The sequence below is a fragment of the Lithobates pipiens genome, unplaced genomic scaffold (genome assembly GCF_037356315.1).
Source record: "Lithobates pipiens isolate NorthernLeopardFrog02 unplaced genomic scaffold, aLitPip1_a1.2 Scaffold_8, whole genome shotgun sequence".
NCBI classification, from domain to species: Eukaryota; Metazoa; Chordata; class Amphibia; order Anura; family Ranidae; genus Lithobates; species Lithobates pipiens.
Genome location: NW_027507903.1, coordinates 326,516,271 through 326,536,090, shown reverse-complemented (window position 1 = coordinate 326,536,090; position 19,820 = coordinate 326,516,271). Strand labels below are relative to the sequence as shown.

The 19,820-nt window shown below is 40.7% G+C and overlaps 1 protein-coding gene across 2 annotated transcripts in view; it reads right to left on the bottom strand.

Moving 5' to 3' along the window:
* DPYSL3 (dihydropyrimidinase like 3) overlaps nucleotides 1-19,820 on the bottom strand; it is a 223,975-nt gene that overhangs the window by 97,352 nt on the left and 106,803 nt on the right. Inside the window, exon 1 of one of the 2 annotated variants that reach the window (XM_077472958.1) lies at nucleotides 19,368-19,609. The exons of the other annotated variant lie outside the window; for it this stretch is intronic. Coding sequence (XP_077329084.1) covers nucleotides 19,368-19,406 — 39 coding nt within the window. The 5' untranslated portion in view covers nucleotides 19,407-19,609. Of the gene's footprint in view, nucleotides 1-19,367; nucleotides 19,610-19,820 lie in introns of those variants that run through there. 2 annotated transcript variants of the gene reach the window in all.

Genomic DNA, 19,820 nt, shown 5'->3' with positions numbered 1-19,820 from the left:
TTCTCTTACTGCTTCTTAATTATTTCCCTATCTGTCATTAGCATGTGCAGCTCAGTTTGCATGCTGGAGAATGCCACGAGTAGGTAGGTAGGTGTATTTTATTGCAAAATAAACAATTATTTAGCATTTAGTCAAATGCCTAGTCTATGACTTTTTAGTCATATGATCTTTCCTAAGGGGTGTAAAGTTGCCCATAGATAAATCAAAATGTGTTGGGTTCAGCAGGGATTGATTGACTTCTTTTGAACTGGGTCATATGAACATTTTTCTCGATCAGCCTCGATTGATCATTGTATTCTGACAGAGGGACAACAGAAGTCCTACTGTCAGAATACAATGACGCGGGAAGGGAATTCCTCCATCTACCTCGCATGTATGGATGGAAGAATCCGTTTAATTTCAATAAAAAAATTTTTTTTAAATGATCCGTCTTTGGCTAGCCTTAAAGTGCAGACTTAGTTGATTCTCCCCTTCAGCAAAGATCCAATGAACAAAATTTTGTAGGCTTTTGATTATATTAGCAGCAGCGGAGGAAGCTTTGAGTATTATTTTCCCCACAAAGGGTATGTTTTTCTGCCTTTTTATTACGGTTTATCTATCAATGCAAGACTGTTAACATAGCTTTTTATTAATCTGGGAATTGGTTTAGTTAAAAAAATGCTACATTATGTTATTAACAATAGAATGTTTTATTTTATTTTATTTTTTTTAACACTATAAAACACGAGAACCATGGAATCTTCATACAGCACAGTTGTTTGTATAAAACAAATAATTTATTGCACAACTTGCAGTATATCCTAATTTTATGACCTCCTGTGTGTTCTATTCTCTCTTCAAATGAAATGTCAAAGTGCCTCCAAATGTCACATTGAAGAGAATAATATAGCAGATGTTTATTAATTAGTTAGTTACAACTAAAATGAGCTCATAACTATTTTATTTTAGGTCTGGAAATTACATAGTCAATCTTGAAAATGTACTTGATGGATCCAGATGCAAGCCAGGAAAAATAGTGCTTCTTGGGGGATTGGATTAGCAATGGTGAAGTTCACCAATCTGTTCTGAGGATGGAATTTGAGTACAATACACACACTGTGCCGGGTGCCAAACCTCATCTCTATGTTCAATGGCCAGGAGGCTCAGTGCCAGGAACTCTTGTGATCACATCAGTTGTACAAAAAAAAAAAAAAGATATTCAGACACCAAAACGAGATTTATTTGTAAATGCATGGCATCATATTCGATCTTCTGATCTTCAGAAACTACTCAGCTACATTGACACAAACATTTTTCATTGTATCTCAATTACTACACCTTTTAGATATTGTTTGTATAGAAAAATTCTAGGCCTCTTTCACATGGGCGTTTTCTTATGTCCGTTTTTCCTCTGTCCGTTTATGGACAAAAAATGGACCCCAATGTATTTCTATGGGCAAGCGGATGTAAGGAGATGATCATCCATTGACATCCACCTCTGTTAGCATCTGGTTTTTAAAATGGATCAAAACTCTATTTTTGTTCCGTTAAAAAAAAAGAACAGACGAAAAACGGATGTAAACAGACAAAGGGTCCGTTTTTACATCTGTTTTTGAATTTGTATTGGAAGTAAAAAAAATCATGTAAAAACTGATAAAATACCAATATAAAACTCATGAAAACTGAATCAATTTTTTCTTTGAAAAAAGTGTCTGAACTGATGAAACGCCCATGTGAAAGGACCCTAATGCCGCGTACACACGACCAGACTTAGGTCCGACAGACTTTCAACGGAGTTCTGACGGAGTTCTGACGGACTTTCCGAATGAACGGACTTGGCCACACACAATCACACCAAAGTCCGACGGATTTGAACGTGATGACGTACGACCAGACTAGAATAAGGAAGTTCATAGCCAGTAGCCAATAGCTGCCCTCGCATCGTTTTTTGTCCGTCGGACTAGCACACACACGAGCGGATTTCTCGGTAGGAACTGGGTCCGGCGGAGTTCTGGTGGAAAAATTTGAAACATGTTCCATTTCTAAAGTCTGTCAGACTTTTGCAAATCAAAAGTCCGCTGCAGCCCACACACGATTGAATAGTCTGCCGGAATCATTCCGTCAGACTTTTGATGTTGAGAAGTCTGGTCATGTGTACGCGGCATAAGGCCCCTTTCACACATGCAGGCACTTCATTTTCTTCAGTCCACGGATGATGTTTACATCAGTTTTTCATCAGTCTACATTAGTTTTGCATCAGTTTACATCAGTTTCTCAATCGTTTTTTACACAGTTTTTTTCATCCTTTTTTTTTACATCCACTAGCTATGCAAAAACGTATGCAAAAGTTTGTCCATTTACATCCATTTTTCATCCTTTCTGGGTTTTCTTAACGGAAGAAAAAAGTGCTTTGACCCGTTTCAAAAAATGGATGTTGAAGGAAGTGGATGTAAACTGATGTAAATGGATGTTTATCAGTTTACATCTGTTTATCCATAGAGATGCACTGATGTTCGTTTTTCATCCGTCAATGGATGGATGAAAACTGGACAAATGGTCCGTATGTGCGAAAGGGGCCTTAGGAAAAATGGTTCCCTAACCTAAGTGATTCTGCTGCTGGCAATATGTCACCAGCACCAGAATTACATGTCTGGCATGGACCTTAGGCAATACAAATGTATAGTCATTGGAATTGTTCCCTTTGGTGGACAAGAATGCTGCAGAATTTCACTCATCGTAGTGTAGATGTGATAGTACTTACTTAATCACTGATAATTAGCAATGCTGCAGAAAGAGTTTGGAAATCCAGATGTGCATTTGGGTCAGTGACTCAAAATGGACCATCAATGACAGCCAGACAACCAGCATTTTCTGAAGGAAAGAAAAGCAATATGACCCTTTGTATTTTCCTCAGTACATCTTTCCTTGAAAAATACATGCCTGTACATGGGGCCTAAATGACTCCCAAATACACAAGGACATGTAGGATCCACTGAAGCATAACAAATGCTTAATTCTGGATTGTGGAGGACTCCTTAAGGAATACGTGACAAAAACAACCTAGGTGCTGTTTTGCCTGATGTTATGACAAAAGGGTAATTACCTTATTCCCAAGTCACTAACCCACAACAGCTTTTTCATCCATTTAACGAGAATCCACAATGCACCATATGGATGGGATTGAGTACATGCCAGGTGTGATAAAACAAGGCGTTTGTTTCATTTTTATCATGGGAACCTGAACACGTGCAGATATGGGAGGACGCCTATGTTGCCTTATGGCTAAAATGACTCTACCTTATAGTAAAAATAATGAAATATAAAATAAAAAAAGAATACAGCTTATGTTTTAATAGCTAACTGTAAGAATTGTAAAGTTACAAATTATAAATGGTGAGTCAGAATATGGCTAATTACTAACTCATGAAACAAAAGAAGCAAACACTGCCCCACCCTGCAACATATTCCAAAAGCATCTTTGTGTTTGAAAACACAGGGACTTGTGTGCAGATTTAATGATGTAGATACAGTGTCAGCTGATACATTTTATATGAATAGGGCTGAAGTTTGGATTTGATACCAGCAAATCTTCAGTAGACCCCTAAATACACATAAACACCCTGGGATGAACACAGATCATTAGACAAAGGCACTTATCATGGGGCGGTGTTATGGAACAGTAGAGACATTTTTCTGCTATATTACAAATGTAGTTATTGGCGATGTTTCCCTTACTGAGCTGCGTAGGGAAAATTGCTTGAATGAAAACAAAAACAAAAAAAATCCTATTTTTTTTTTTTTTTTTATTAATTTTGTCTGTTTAATTTAGTGTTTTTTTTTTTTTTTTTATTCCTCATGTATTTAATTGCTTTTATCCTTTTTTTTAATCATTGTGTTTTCTTTCTCTGAAAAATTCAAGCCAAAGGCAGGCCATTTCTTGGCATAAGAACAGGTCAAATATAGTTGACTGCACCCATAACAGGAACCATTCCAAGTCCACGGCACCCTTATAAACCAGCTTCATTTTCAACTTTCCACGTTGACTTCAATTCATTTTGCCCAAATTTCTCATGCTCTCACCAAAATTTTGGGAAAATGCCTATTTGACATTGATTTAGGACAGGCTGTCAGAACCCAAGGCAAGGCCTGTTGGGTTGCGTGTTCCTTTGAGGTAATAAAAGCCTTTGTTCCCATGGTTAGAATTAAGTGCATAGATCCATGAACTGCAATATACTGCCTGAATCCATACATTAGTGTACATTCAACCCCCATGAGATATCCTAATCCCAATCTAAGCACTCTAAAGATCAATTCAATCATTACAAATATCTAAATATTTTAGAAGCCATAATAGATCTATTTTATCATCATATTTATTGATATGGGGTGCTATGCTTGCAGAGTATTCTTTGTTCTTGAAGAATTGAAACATGTCACTTATGGAAGATGGAACCATTCTGTGATGAATTAAAAAAACCTTCCTCCTCAACCGACCACAAAACACTCCCCAACCCAACCCCCCCCCCCCCCATTGTACCTAACCATTTCCAAATAGCTAATGAGTCCTGCCCCCATGCTGCTGTTACTGCCTTTTATGATGGCTGCATACACAGGTTTTTGCCCCAATACAACTGCCTAGCAACGGCCCAGGGGGCCTGACACAGCCTGACATCTATGAGGACAAAGGGACAGGAGAATAACCAGCCGAGGAAACATAAACACTCAGCATCACTTGAAAGTGGGCTCTCATTTTAATTTTTTTCCCTAAAACAGCTCAAAAGCAATAAAATACAAGTAATATTTAAAAAGTATAATACAAAGCCCAGGATTAAGGATGACGTATTACAAAATAAATGTGATATGGCCTCCACTTAAAACAGCACTTCATTTTAAGTGCATCTCCATTTACAGAGTTTTCTTAGTCCTCCTGCAAGGTCCCACAAATACATTTTGCACAGCTACAGACGCATAAACTGTACTGATCCAAATGTTTTATTTTACTATTGCCATCAATAGCATTGTGGTGTGATCTGCAGAACAGGTACATTGTGATAGTTGTATCCGCACTGCAAGCATTAAATGCTCATTAGGTCCAAGGGGAGCTGAAGAGGATGTGATACCTACCTTAGCCTCTTCTCTGGCTGTCCTCTTTACCATGACACCCTGAGCTGTGGATGGTCCTTTGGCTTCATCACATACAATGCAGGGATATGAACCCTACTTTGTATGTGAAGGAGGCAGGTATGTGACTGTGGCCCGGAACACCTTAGAGAGGAAGCTTTGTAGGAGAAGTTGCCCAGACAAGAGCAAGGAGTAAATTAGGTATTACTACTTATCTCTGTATCCCTAGACTTAGCAATGAGGGGGGCCCACTACAAGGATAATTGTTTCTTTTGGCTGGGGTTGGACCTTAAGGTGTCATTCTAAATGAATGCTAGCAAAAAGGCACCACACAAAGCATTGTGCATGGCAATAGTATAATGCCGCGTACACACGATCAGAATTCTCCTCGGAAAAAGCTCTGATGGTTTTCCCGACGGAATTCCGATGGAATTCGGCTCAAGCTGTCTTGCCTACACATGGTCACACCAAATTCCGATAGTTTATAATGGAGTGACGTACAACACGTACAACGGGACTAGAAAAAGGAAGTTCAATAGCCAGTAGCCAATAGCTTCCGTCTCGTAGTTGAATCTGAGCATGCGTGATTTTTGGCATGTCGGAATTGCTTACACACGATCGGAATTTCCGATAGAAAGTTTTTCCTTTGGGAAAATTAAGAACATGCTATCAATTTTTGGCTGGCGGAAATTCGGACAGCTAAATTCCGATGGAGCATACACACGGTCACATATTCCGATGAAAAGCTCTCATCTGTCTTTTTCTGGCCGGAATTCCGATCGTGTGTAGCCAGCATAAGTGTGGGTTCAGACAGGGACGGCTTCAAAGTCGCCTGACTATGAAGCCGGCCCGCACAGCGTGGCTTGCTAACAACTTCTTTAATAGAAGTCAATACAAGCCGCTTCAAAGTCGCTCCAGAGTAGTGCAGGAACTTTTTTCTAAATCGGAGCGACTTGAGTTGCTCCTATTAGAACAATTCCATTGCACTGTATGGAGCGTGACTTGTGAGGTGGCTAAGTCTCCTGACAGGTCGCCCCTGTCTGAACCAGCACTTAAATCCAGCCTCAAGGAAACCAAATATGTTTACAACTGGATCATATAATGTAACAATCATATTGACTATAGATAAAAAAGCAGATACCACACCAGTTGCTTTCAGGGTAACTGGTAGTAGGGGACCAATACTGTAAAAGCTTACCCATATAAATCAAAATTGTTTGAAAAATGCAAATAAAAAAAAGTTATTAAAAATACAAAATAACAAAATGAAATTAATAGATTATATACACAAAATAGATTAACTGGCATCAGTTCTATAGTAGTTTACCACTAATATATGTGAAATCTCAGAAGACTGATTCAGTGTTCATACAGATATAGAGGAGTCATCAAAACCCGATGAGGAGTTATTATGATGTATGCAAGTCACCCAGTAATGACAAAGTTTATCTGAATGATATATGGAATGACCCATAGATCAATCTAGGGCAGGGATCCTCAAACTACGGCCCTCCAGCTGTTGCAAAATTACACATCCCATGAGGCATTGTAAAACTCTGACATTCACAGACATGACTAGGCATGATGGGAATTGTAGTTCCTGAACAACTGGAGGGCCATAGTTTGAAGACCCATGATCTAGGGAGTAGATCATGCAAAATCCCCTTGGGTCAAAACGCCCCTCTTGAAACATATGACAAACTGCAACATAGGTCCTTCATACATGTCTTCAAATAATGCACTGATGGATAATATTCCAAGCTTGATGACTAATAATCATTTACTGCAGTATTTGATTATACAACACCTAGGTCATTTCAAAAGGTGAAATAGGAGCTGGTCATCCTCCCATTGGTCCTTGATTTGCCACAGTCAGCGAGAATTAATGAATGAAGGCCCACAAATTATTAATATCAACCAACAAAAGTAAAAAAGAAAAAAAAAAGTACAAAAAACAAAACAAAGACAAGAGGTCCCATGTGCGGCTAGTGACAACAACATCTTGGCATGAAGCATTTCGTCAGGAAGTATGGTGACTAATATTATTTTAGACCTCTCAGCCTACAGAGGGGATATACAAATCAATTGCATTATGTATAAATACCATAATAAGTTTTTTTTTTCTCCCAAAGGAAATTTGATCATTATGGTTATTCTTGATTTTTTTGATTGAATATCAGTGCGTATACTGGTAAGCTTTTCCATTACTGGTCTCATATGATATTTGTAAGGCATTATACACAATAGTAAATTAAATACTAGCTATGTACTGTTGTGGGTTTACCGCAGGGTCTCCAAACTTTCTAAACAAAGGGCCAGTTTACTGTTCTTCAGACTTTATGGGAGCCAGACTGTGGCCATTGGGAGTAGAAAAGTTTCCGACATCAGTGGGAAAAAAATAATACCCTATCGTTTGTTTCAGTGGGAGGAATTGTGCCCCATCATTGTCCACTGGTGTCAGTGGGAGGAATTGTGCCCAATATTTGGGAGAAGGGAAAAATTAGAAAAGAAAAGAGAATACCAACCCATGAGGAATCCTAATCACTTCTACCACACCTCAAACAAAGTCTATAAAAACTGGTAAGGGTTGCCCCAGGGATTTTATGGGCAGAAAGAGACACTCTTTCTGCCCATAAAATCCCTGGGGCAACCCTTACCAGTTTTTATAATATTTGGGAGAAGTTGTGCCCCATTGTTGGTGTCACTGCGAGAAATTGTGCCCTATTGGTGTCATTTTAAGACAGTGTGCCCCATTGTTGGTGTCATTGGGAGAAATTGTACCAAATTGGTGTCATTGGGAGACATTGTGCCACATTGTTGGTGTCACTGGGAAAAATTTGGGCCCATTGTTGGTGTCATTGGGAGAAATGTTGCCCCTTCATTGGTGTCAGTGGGGGGGGGGGGGATTATGCCCTATTGTTTGTATCAGTGGATGAAATAGTACCCCAAGGGTCCAATAAAAGGAAGCATAGGGCCGCATCTGGCCCCCGGGCCACAGTTTGGGGACCACTGGTGTAGAGTAAACTGTGTCCCAATCCCTAACTGGTAATCAATAAATATGGTAAAAAAAGACTGTAATTATTGCTGGCAACCATCAGGAAAAGCTAGATGCCTGGCTGTGTCAGGCTTCCGTACATTAGAGTCACTAACTCAGAAAAAAAGAAGTAGAGAAAAAGAAAAAAAGAAACTCAGATAAAGTCAGATTTTTTTATCTGTAAATTGTGACTATTATTGAAGCCAAAGAAGATGAGGTGATCAAGGTTGGCCCACGTATCTTTCTTATGGCAAGCATTTTCTACTAAACACATTTTGTAGCTACCATGACCCGTGTACAATGTGGCCCATTACTTCATACCAGTGGCCTAACTACAAGTCACATGGACCCATAAAATGTTTATAGATTTCATAAAATATTGTTTTCCCCTATCCCATTCTTGCATGTCAGTGCTGATACTTTTACCTAACCTCTTTTAGTCACTTCCTGTCTATATGCACTCACGCCAACAATCGCCACAAATCGTTCCTTTGGACCAATTTACTGATAGTGACAGCGGAGGACCACGGACTTGTGTGCTGGCAGGGCCACTTGCTGTTAGATACATTTTAATACTTTGATGAAGATCAGATTACTGTTTAGAAGTCATTCATACTAACAGAAAATTCCCAAGGGTTCAAAAGCAGTTTTCTCTCAACTCTGTAGGCTGCAGATTGAGCAATCAATTCGCCCCTGTTATAAAGCATTGTATTATACTATGGGGTTGATTTACTAAAGGCAAAAAGACTGTGCAGTTTCACTGTACAAGTACAGTTGCTGCAGATCTTTAGTGCATGTGGGGAAGCTCTGCTGACTTCCATCATCCATCAATCAAGCAAAAATTATGTTTTTTTTCATACATGTAAATTGGTATTCTTTGCACAATGAAGCTCCATCTCATTTACTAAGCTCTGGAGCAACTGCACTTGCAAAAGTGCACAGTCTAATTTCATTTATTAAATTAACCCCATAGTGTTATCTGTGTGGATGTTCAGTTTTGTCAGACATGTGACAGTTATAAAGCTCTCACTACCCATCAATGCTGTAAATAACAGTTAGAGATAATTATGCCCCACTTCTGTAACCATATACCAGGCATATGCAATTAGCAGACCTCCAGCTGCGGCAGAACTACAAGTCCCATGAGGCATAGGAAGACTCTGACAGCCACATGCATGATACCCAGAGGCAGAGGCATGATGGGACTTGTAGTTTTGCAACAGCTGGAGGTCCACTAATTGCATATCCCTGCCATATACATTTCCTTTAGGGCTGCTTCACACTGCCCTGCTATGCTATGGCCGCAGCGCAGGTGCTGCACAGTGTACCTGCGGTTTTGGTGCAGCTTTTTTACGCTTTGCCATCGACTTCTATTATGTCTGGAGGTTTTGGAGCGCTTTCAGAAAATGCACTAAAACCACTGGACCTAATACAATTCTGTGGCAAAGCGCAGTTAACCCGCACCAAAATCACAAATACATTGCACTGCGGCCAAAGCTCAGCAGGTCAGTATGAAGCCGTACATTCTTCATTGAAAACTTAAAACATGTTTTGCCTGAAATAATAAGGTTCTGCAGCTTCATTCACATCTTTGAAATGAGGGAATGTGTGCATTACCATGCACATTCCTGCATCACGTGAGACTGCGTGCAACACTGCATTGTGCGGAGCAATGTCATCATTTCTTAATGGTGCCCCATCGCAGGTGCACCACAGTGCATTATAACTTATTATCATGTGTTGCAACAAAAAGGGTTACCGTATATACTCGAGTATAAGCCGAGATTTTCAGCCTCTTTTTTGAGGCTGAAAGTGCCCCCCTCGGCTTATACTCGAGTCATCGCTGTCTGCCCGCTCGATCAGCGTGTCGAGCAGACAGACAGCGGCCATTCTGATTCAAAAGCCGCGCCTCCGGCTCCGCCTTCGCCTGTGATAGGCGGAACACTGAATTTCCCAGCAGCCTGTGTTCCGCCTATCACGGGCATCCGCTCATCCTCGTACTACGGACGAGGATGATACGACGTCCGTGATAGGCGGAACACAGGCTGCTGGGAAATTCAGTGTTCCGCCTATCACAGGCGAAGGAGGAGGCGCGGCTTTTGAATTTTACAATGGCCGCCGACGAAGAGGGCACGGGACGGAGGCAAGGCAAGGCACGGCACGGCACGGGACGGGACGGGACGGGACGAAGGCAAGGCAAGGCACGACACGGGACGGAGGCTCGGACAAAGGCTCGGGACACAGGTAGGCTGGACACACACACACACACACACACACACACACACACACACACACACACACACGGATGGAGACACACACACACGGATGGATGGATGGATGGAGACACACACACACACAGGGATGGATGGATGGATGGATGGATGGAGACACACACACACACAGGGATGGATGGATGGATGGATGGAGACACACACACACAGGGATGGATGGATGGATGGATGGAGACACACACACACAGGGATGGATGGATGGATGGACACACACACACACAGGGATGGACGGACACACAGGGATGGACGGACACACAGGGATGGACGGACACACAGGGATGGACGGACACACACACAGGGATGGACAGGCATGTCTCACCCTCGGCTTATACACGAGTCAATAAGTTTGCCAGTTTTTTGGGGGGTAAATTGGGGGCCTCGGCTTATATTCGGGTCGGCCTATACTCGAGTATATACGGTATACTCTTCTCTGGTGAGACTTAGATACAGAAGGAGGTCCATTTAAAATGAATGGGCTGCCATACTGCAATGCACGGTAGTGCATGTAAAAACTCGCAGCAGTGCACATGATGTAAACCCAACATGCAAACGGTATGACTATATAAACCAGTTGTGCTACCATATACATTTGTTCGAATAGTTACAATTGGGAGCAATGTAAACCATAAAAATTAGACAATTTCTTCCATAGAACACGCATATGCCATCATACAGCACACATACTATAGATGTTCTTCCCCATATATCTCATTACCTCTGCCCCATTTATTATGTTCCTGACATAGGAACGAAAGAATTCAGTGCTACAGCAACATGGTACATGGTCAATGTCAATAGGCACTATTGGGGTTTATTTACCAAAGTTGGAGAGTGTAAAATCAGACTCACTTCTGCATGGACACCAATCAGCTTCTAATCTCAGCTTGTTCAATTAAGTTTTGGCAATCCAACCTGGAAGCTGATTGGTTTCTATGCAGAAGTGAGCCTGATTTTGCACTCTCCAGCTTTAGTAAATAAACTCCTATGTACGTTGTATGAAGGATGCCCTCAACAGAAGAGGTATGTAGAAATGCACATTAATTGAGGAACCAAGCGATCATATGAGTGAAGACACACAAGACCAAGAGTAGTATTGTTCTAAGCCAGTGCACCTGATACATAAAAAACCTGTCTTTGCATAACAAGGCTTACATTTAGAATGAAAGAGAAATTTTATATATATATATATATATATATATATATATATATATATATATATAATTATTCTAGTGCCAAAAACTGGCCCCTAACACAATAAGGAAAATAGGAATGTGCAAAGGGGAGTAAACCATAAAGAGACTGGAAACTTGCAAAAAGTAAACTATAGTGCCACCTTCAGACTAGATAGAGGACTACATATTATGTATTTGGTCTATTACCTGATAGGAAAGAGGAAGCCAAAAAAAAAAACACTACGCATTCCCTTTATTTTAAGGCATTTGTCACTAACCAAAGTCTGCGTTTTAGACAAATCTGATGGAGGTTTGTATACACCGGCTCCTGAGCTACATACGTGTTCTTTGGCACGATTTCACCCACAATCTGAGCAAGCTCTGCTTTACTAAGCTGAAACCAGCATGCAACTTGTGATCTGGGCTGACAGGTATTTTGCCTTTTGAGTGTCCCCCCTTTAAGTAAGACTCAGTGTGGTGGATCATTATCATAGGTTACTATCCATATGACAGAAATTGCTTCTACTCTGCTTTATCATATCTTGAATGAACGTATTTGCATGCAGTTCCATTCTGAATTGGTTAGTGAATCATTTGTGGTTGTTTTCATGTACAGCTTCTATTGTCCATGCATCTAGATGCAAGAGAATGTTAGCTTGACATTTTGATGACACGGATGGATGACCATGGCATGAATTCTGTGGAGGATATCCTGAGCACATACTGTAGATGCTTTGTACTGAAAATAGAACACTTGGTAAAGATAAAAAATACAAAAGATGGTGGACAGCATACAAATCTCTTACTGGCCACAAAATACCATCAGTCTATGGTTTAACTGGTTTATGCCCAAGAGATCTCCATTGGTATCATTAAAGCTGACCTCCAGCTCCTTTCCTCCTATCAGCATGTAAGCTAATAAGAGGGCTGGAGGATCTCAGTTATGAGGAATAAATATATTCTCCCTGGAGAAGTGACATAAGAGGGGATATGATCACAATATAAAAATCTTTAAAGTGGAAGGCAAGTCAAACCCTAAACTTAAATCTGCTCCCACCCTATTCTATATACCCTGTAAAAGGAAAGATGTGTATACTTACCTATTCTGAAGTCGATCTGGTCCAGTCACATGATCAGGCCCCAGTTCCGGCATCAATGTATAGGTGGGACAGCTGACAAGAGATGCCCCATAATCAGCCTATGGGTGACATCATCACCCGGGTTCTACAGCCATTGTCGGTGATCTCTCCTCTATAGACTGAAGAAGGAACTGGTGAGATCATGTGACAGGACCAGAGTGACTTCAGAATAGGTGAGTATACACATCTTTCCTTTTACAGAGTAGATAGAATAGGCTAATGGGGGGTGGGAGTAGATTTAAGTTTAGGGTTTGACTTTTCTTCCACTTTAAATATTTTTATATTGCGATCATGTCCCCTCTTAAGTGTCACTTCTTCAGGGAGAATACATTTAATGTATTTGTTCCTCATAACGGAGATCCTCCAGCCCCCTTATTAGCTAACATGCTGATTATTTTTCTGAGTATACCATAAAACCTTGGTTTGAGAGCGTTTTGCAAGACAAGCAATTTTTTTAAATAAATGTTGACTTGATATACAAGCAATGTCTTGATATACAAGTAGAGTCATGTCACAACTGAGTATAAAAGAGAAGAGAGGTGCCTCTAAGTGTAGAAATATGGTTACATTTAATTAAGGTACAACATTTAGCAACATATTGCTACACCTAGGCGCCTCTCTTCTCTTTTATACCCTGTAGTTTCTGCTGGATTTTGTTTCTAATCCCCCTGTGGAGGTGGCAATTTGTGGATGGACATTTTATGCTTACACAACCTGGTCACGTTGTTATAATATTTTTATATGGACTATAAACAGATGGACCTATGAATAAATGGTTGTGGAACAAATCATTTGAGTTTCCATTATTTCTTATGGGTAAATTTGCTTTCATATACAAGTGCTTTGGATTACAAGCATGTTTCTGGAACAAATTATGCTCGCAATCCAAGGTTTTACTGTACACCTCTTTCCTTTTACAGGGTAGATAAAATAGGCTTAGAATGGAGGTGGGAGTAGATTTAGGCTTAGTTAGTTTGTGGCTTGCCTTACACTTTAAATGGTGACTCAAGCATTGGAGGAAACTATTTAATCGAATCTGTCTCTGCATGCAGCAAGTATGACAAAAATGTCATACTTACCTGCTCTGGGCAGTGGTTTGACACAGAGCAGCCCAGATCTTCCTCTTCTTGGGTCTCCTGCCAATTCTCCTGGTCCCTCCCTCCTGCCGAGTGCCCCACAGCTATGGGGGCACCCGAGCCGAGCCACTGCTCTGTGTGTCCATTCAGACACAGAGCCGTGGCTCTGCCCCACCCCTTCTCTCTTTTCAATGACTCACCGACTGTGATTGACAGTCAATGGTGCCCGCTGCTGTGTTTCAGCCAAACAGGAGATAGAGTCAAGGACAGGTGAGTCTCTCATGCAACATCGCTGGATAGAGATTGGCTCAGGTAAGTATTAGGAGCGCTGCGGCACAATGAAGGTTTTTTATCATAATGCATAGAATACATTAAGATGAAAAACCTACTGCATTTACAACCACTTTAAGCTGGACAAGAAACGGTTCAATCTTAAACTGGGTTGGGGGCTCTTCACTGTTAGAACAGTAAGGATGTTGAACTCCCTTCAACAGTTGGTGGTGCTAGTAGAGATACATTTTAAAAAAAACGTTTTTAAATGTATTTCTCAGCTAACATAATGTGCAGGGATATTGAAAATGGTAGTGACCTAAACACATATACACACACTGAGGCTGAAGTGGAAGGACTGCTGTCTTTATTCACCCTTATCAACTATGTAACTAGAAGTAACTATGTAACATGCTCCCTGTTAGCACATGAACACTACGGCATAACTGACAGGGTCCTTGCACTGCTTCTCTCTTTCCAAGTCTGAGTTCTGCTGTATAACAGGTACCTGCTGCTACCAGTTCGTATTCAGATACTTACACTGCTTACATTTCATTAAATACATTTTATAAAGTCTTAATGACTACGAAGTTGCATTATCTGTAATATCTTTATGGAATTTAGCTTTAATAGCTTGCATAAAACAAGGACCCTTTTTATAATCACTAGTTTTGTTTAAGGCCCCTAGCACACAGGCAGCTGAGCCTATTCAAAGTAAATGCGAGCGTCTGCCCCTGCCTGAGTAGCCTAGGTGCAGTGTACAGTCTTCCACAGACATGAATAGCTGTGATCTGCTGGACTCAGGTCTAGGCCAGTGCCATCAGTGCAACACAAGAATGGGGTATGAACAGGGCCGGGACAAGGGGTGGGCAGTTGAGGCAGTTACCCTGGGCATAGCATAGCAAGGGGACAGAGAAAGAACACAGGGCAGTAAAACCATTCTAAGGCATGCATTAACAGTAGCGGAGGGGGCGCAGTTCCACATCCTTGCCCTGGGTGCTAGACTAACTCGTCTCAGGACTGGGTATGAGCATTCTTTAAAAAGTAGAACACTGTCATTTTTTTGCATACGCCCATACACTATACTCATGTTCATGATAGCACTGGCCTATACTCGAATTTAGCAGCGTACAGCCATTCATTCCTATGGGAGGATGTACCCGGGAGGGGAAAAGATACCGCCATTTACCCTGAAGGAGCTCAAAACCAAGAGCCCGAATGTGTTACAATGAGGTATAGAACATAAATATATTTCATATTTGTTTTGCCTCATGGCAGTGGACATATGCTTACTGGCCACTTTATTAGGTACACCCGTTCAATTGCTTGGTAACACAAATTGCTAATCGGCCACTCACATGGCAGCTCAATGCATTTAGGCATCTAGGCGTGGTGAAGACAACTTGCTGAAGTAAAAAAATCAAGCATTAGAATGGGGAAGAAAGGGGATTTAAGCAACTGAACTTGGAATGGTTGCTAGTGCCATACAGGCTGATCTGAGTATTTCAAAACCTGCTGATCTACTGGAATTTTCACACACAACCATCTCTAGAGTTTACAGACAATGGACCGAAAAATAGAAAATATCCAGTGAGCGGTAGTTGTGTGGACGAAAATGCCTTGCTGATGTCAGAGGAGAATGGGCAGACTGGTTTGAGATGATAGAAAGACAACAGTAACTCAATAACCACTCACTACATCCAAGGTATGCAGAATACAATCTCTGAACCTTGAAGCAAATTAGCTACAGCAGCAGAAGTGGTGCCACTCCTGTCAGCTAAGAACAGGAAACTGAGGCTACAATTCACACAGGCTCATCGAAATTGGACAATAGAAGATTGGAAAATGTTGCCCGGTCTGATGAGTCTTGGTTTAAGCTGCAACATTCAGATGGTATCGTCAGAATTTGGCATAAACAACATAAAAGCATGGATCCATCCTGTCTTGTATCAACGGTTCAGGCTGGTGGTGTAATGGTGTGGGGGATATTTTCTTGGCACACTTTGGGCCTCTTAGTACCAATTGAGCATCGTTTAGACACCATGGCCTACATGACTATTGTTGGTGACCATGTCCATCCCTTTATGACTACAGTGTACTCATCTTCTGATGGCTACTTCCAACAGGGTAATGCACCATGTCACAAAGCTCAAATCATCTCAAACTGGTTTCTTGAACATGACAATGAGGACACTGTACTCCAATGGCCTCCACAGTCCCAAGATCTCATCCCAATAGAGCACCTTTGTCATGTGGTAGAATGGGAGATTCGCATCATAGATGTGCAGCCGACAAATCTGAAGGAATGTTTCCAACACCTTGTTTATTTAATCTATGCTATGAAGAATTAAGGTGGGTCTGAAGTCAAAAGGGGGTCCAACCCGGTACTAGAGAGGTGTACCTAATACAGTGTCCGATGGGTGTATAGGGGTTAATCCTGCTCCTATGAGGATAGATAAGAGGATGTACAAGAGTGATAACACCTCCACTCCTCCATTGATACTACAAAGACAAAACAAAATGGAAAGTGCATGCACCTAGTGCATTACCAGAAAAATGAAAAATCAACAAAAAGTAGGTACTCACAAAGTGGCAACTATCAATGAGCCATAAAACCGCACAATGTTAAATGTTTTTTGGTAATGCGCTAGGCACGTGCGCCTTCCATTTGTTTTGTTTTTGCAGTATCAATCGGATTACCCCACCTGAAGAGGGCAGCATCCGTCCAGTTTCAGAATACTATTGAGCTTGCTGCTTTTCACCACAAAAGACCTGTGACTGCTTGCCTCCACTCCCCCATACCTGAGGCCTGTCAATGGAAGAGGAAGGTGATTCTTATTTTCTTCCCCCATCACTCCACCATTCTTGTCTAGAGGAGGTCTGGCCTTATCTTATTTAAAGACCTCATTGAGGCCAAGAGTTAGGCATCTAGTGCTGCATGTACAGCGTGGTGTAGGACGCAGCGGCACTACGTCTGGGTTGGTGACGTCAGAGGGTGCTATTAAGTTCCCATGGTGTCTCCCTCATTCCAAGGATCTTAGTGGAGTAAGCTATTCCCCATCCAGGTTATGAATACCCACCTTCTACCATTTTGTACTGCTTAGCACTCCCAGCATGTCTTACATTCATTGCTACTGCAGTAAGCATGACTTCATCCCTATCTCACATCTTTCTAAACCCGAAGAGACAGCGCAGAAAATCATGCTTCGTGTGTAAGATTTTTTTTTTTTGACACGATGATGCATTTTGACAGGGTTGCTTCAGTACCACTCCCTCGGTGGATTTGTTGCATTGCTATCTGCCATTTTGACTCCCCTCCATGGGAAGGGACAAGATAATTAAAAATGTAATCCCAAATTTACAAAATGTTCCAGCTGCCTGAGACCCCTCAATAAAGAAAGAGGTGTGGGGGGCGTGGAGAACCTTTTTCTTTTTTTTTTTTGCATCTCTTATCTGTCCACATGGGAAAGGATAACTCATGGGTGGCCACCATGTTGTGTTATATATGTGTACTAGATGGAACCAATACCATTTTGATTTTAGTATGTGAACAAAGGAATTTAGGTAAGATAAAGGAAAAAAAATAAATTATATATATATATATATATATATATATATATATATATATATATATCTTGACTTGCCTTACACTTTAAATGGTGATTCAAACATTAGAGGAAACTATTTCATCTAATCTGTCTCAAGTATGATAAAAATGTGTGTGTGTGTATATATATATATATATATATATATATATAGATGCAGATAGATATAGAGAGAGGGAGAGAGATAGAGAGAGAGAGAGAGAGAGAGAGAGATCTATATATCTATCTATATATATATATATATATCTATCTATATATATATATATATATATATATATATATATATATATATCTATAGATATCTCTCTCTCTCTCTCTCTCTCTCTATATATATATATATATATATATATATATATATATATATATATTTATATTTATATATATAATTTTTTATTTTTATTTTTCAATGATGATGATAGATATTTAATATGTATTATATACAATTCTGCCCAATTCTGCCCAACAAAAATACAACATAAATTAAAACTGGAAATGCACGAAACGTAGTGGGCGGGGGGGGGGGGGGGGGGCGGATTTGGTAAATGATCTTCGTTAGCTTGCCCATGTCCCTTTTGTCTCATTCGCAAAGATGGAATAGCTACCTATTCCACTCCCAGTGCATCCCCCACCCTTCACCCACGAAAAAAGGTCTAATTAAATTCAGCACAGACAAAGCACAGCTGCACATCTTGAAGCTGACAATAAAGGGCAGGCCTGCTACTGAACATAAGGAGCCCAGGAGATTGTCTGCAGAGCATCGCACTGCACCCACCCACCCCCAATCAGTGCACCATACACTGAAAATCAGGAGATGTGTATATGTACATATATAAAAATTTGGGGGTTACAAATATACAACACATCTTGGGAAGATTTCCTTACAATAATGATGTTTTTTTTTTTTGTTTTTTTTCACGAACGCTCTATACTCATCTAAAATTCACGTGACACTGACATACAGATGGATGAGACGGAATATTATGATGATGCTGAGCTCAGTGTAATGCAGATGCAAAAAAAAAAAAAAAACGCAAATAAAAAAAAAAAAAAATGTGATCACGTTGATTATTGAGGATGGTAAGGATGCTTGATGGATGATATGGAAGTCTTCCCCATGCATTGTTGGGTGGTGCACATAGGACCACCCCCTACCAGCTGTATCACCCTCTCCCTTTAATGTAAGAATCTCTGCAATAATAACACATTACTACTATATACTACTGTCAATTACTACATAGAAAAATAAATAAATAAATAAATAAAAACATTGATGTCAATCTAAAAAAAAAAATAAAAAACGACATTTGATGTGCATGCAGGCATCACTGTGATCAGAAGGCAAGGACATGGATGTCTAGCTAACAATAAGACATTGGATGATGGCAGAGAATAGCAGGCACCTGCTAGTGTCAGATTATACTGAATTACAGTGTAATCCTAATACAGACAGGTCAGTTTCACCTTCTCAGGATAATCCTGGACTCAGGGGGGGCCATTCTGATGGTCTGAGCACTGCATGGAATAAAACGATCTGATGATGACAATGTGATCATGGAGGGATCATGGAGGGATCAGATCCCCTCTTCTAATGACAGCACATGTAATCCACTGATCATCACCCTGCACACACACACACGTACACACACACATACAATCATAGGAAGAGATGCATAGACTCACTGTTATCCTAGGAATGTTCTTCTTGCCCTGGTAAGACATGATTTCTGTGCACAAGATCCCCTCTGCTCTGCAGCCTGCTCCCTTTGTCTCTGCTCCCTGTAGCTGGTATACTGCAGATCAGGTAAAAGGATTTTGTTTTCTTGTTTTTTTTTTTTTTTTTTTCTCTCTTAGCTGCCTTAGACAATAGTAAATCCCTTTTTGCAATGCCAGCTGGGACTCTGAAGAGAGAGAGAGAGAGAGAGAGAGAGAGCGAGCAGATCAGGACTCCTCCCTCTCTACTAGTCCTTGCTAGGCACTGGCCTCACCCACTGCTCACTTCTGCGTCTGCACCGGGCTTCTTCTCACGCTAGGGGGCGCTGCGCGCACTGCAGATCTGTACATCGAATGAAAAAAAAAGCTTTTTTTTTTTTTCCTTCTCTGTTGTTGGAGAGAGATGAGAGCAGGGGGGGATCG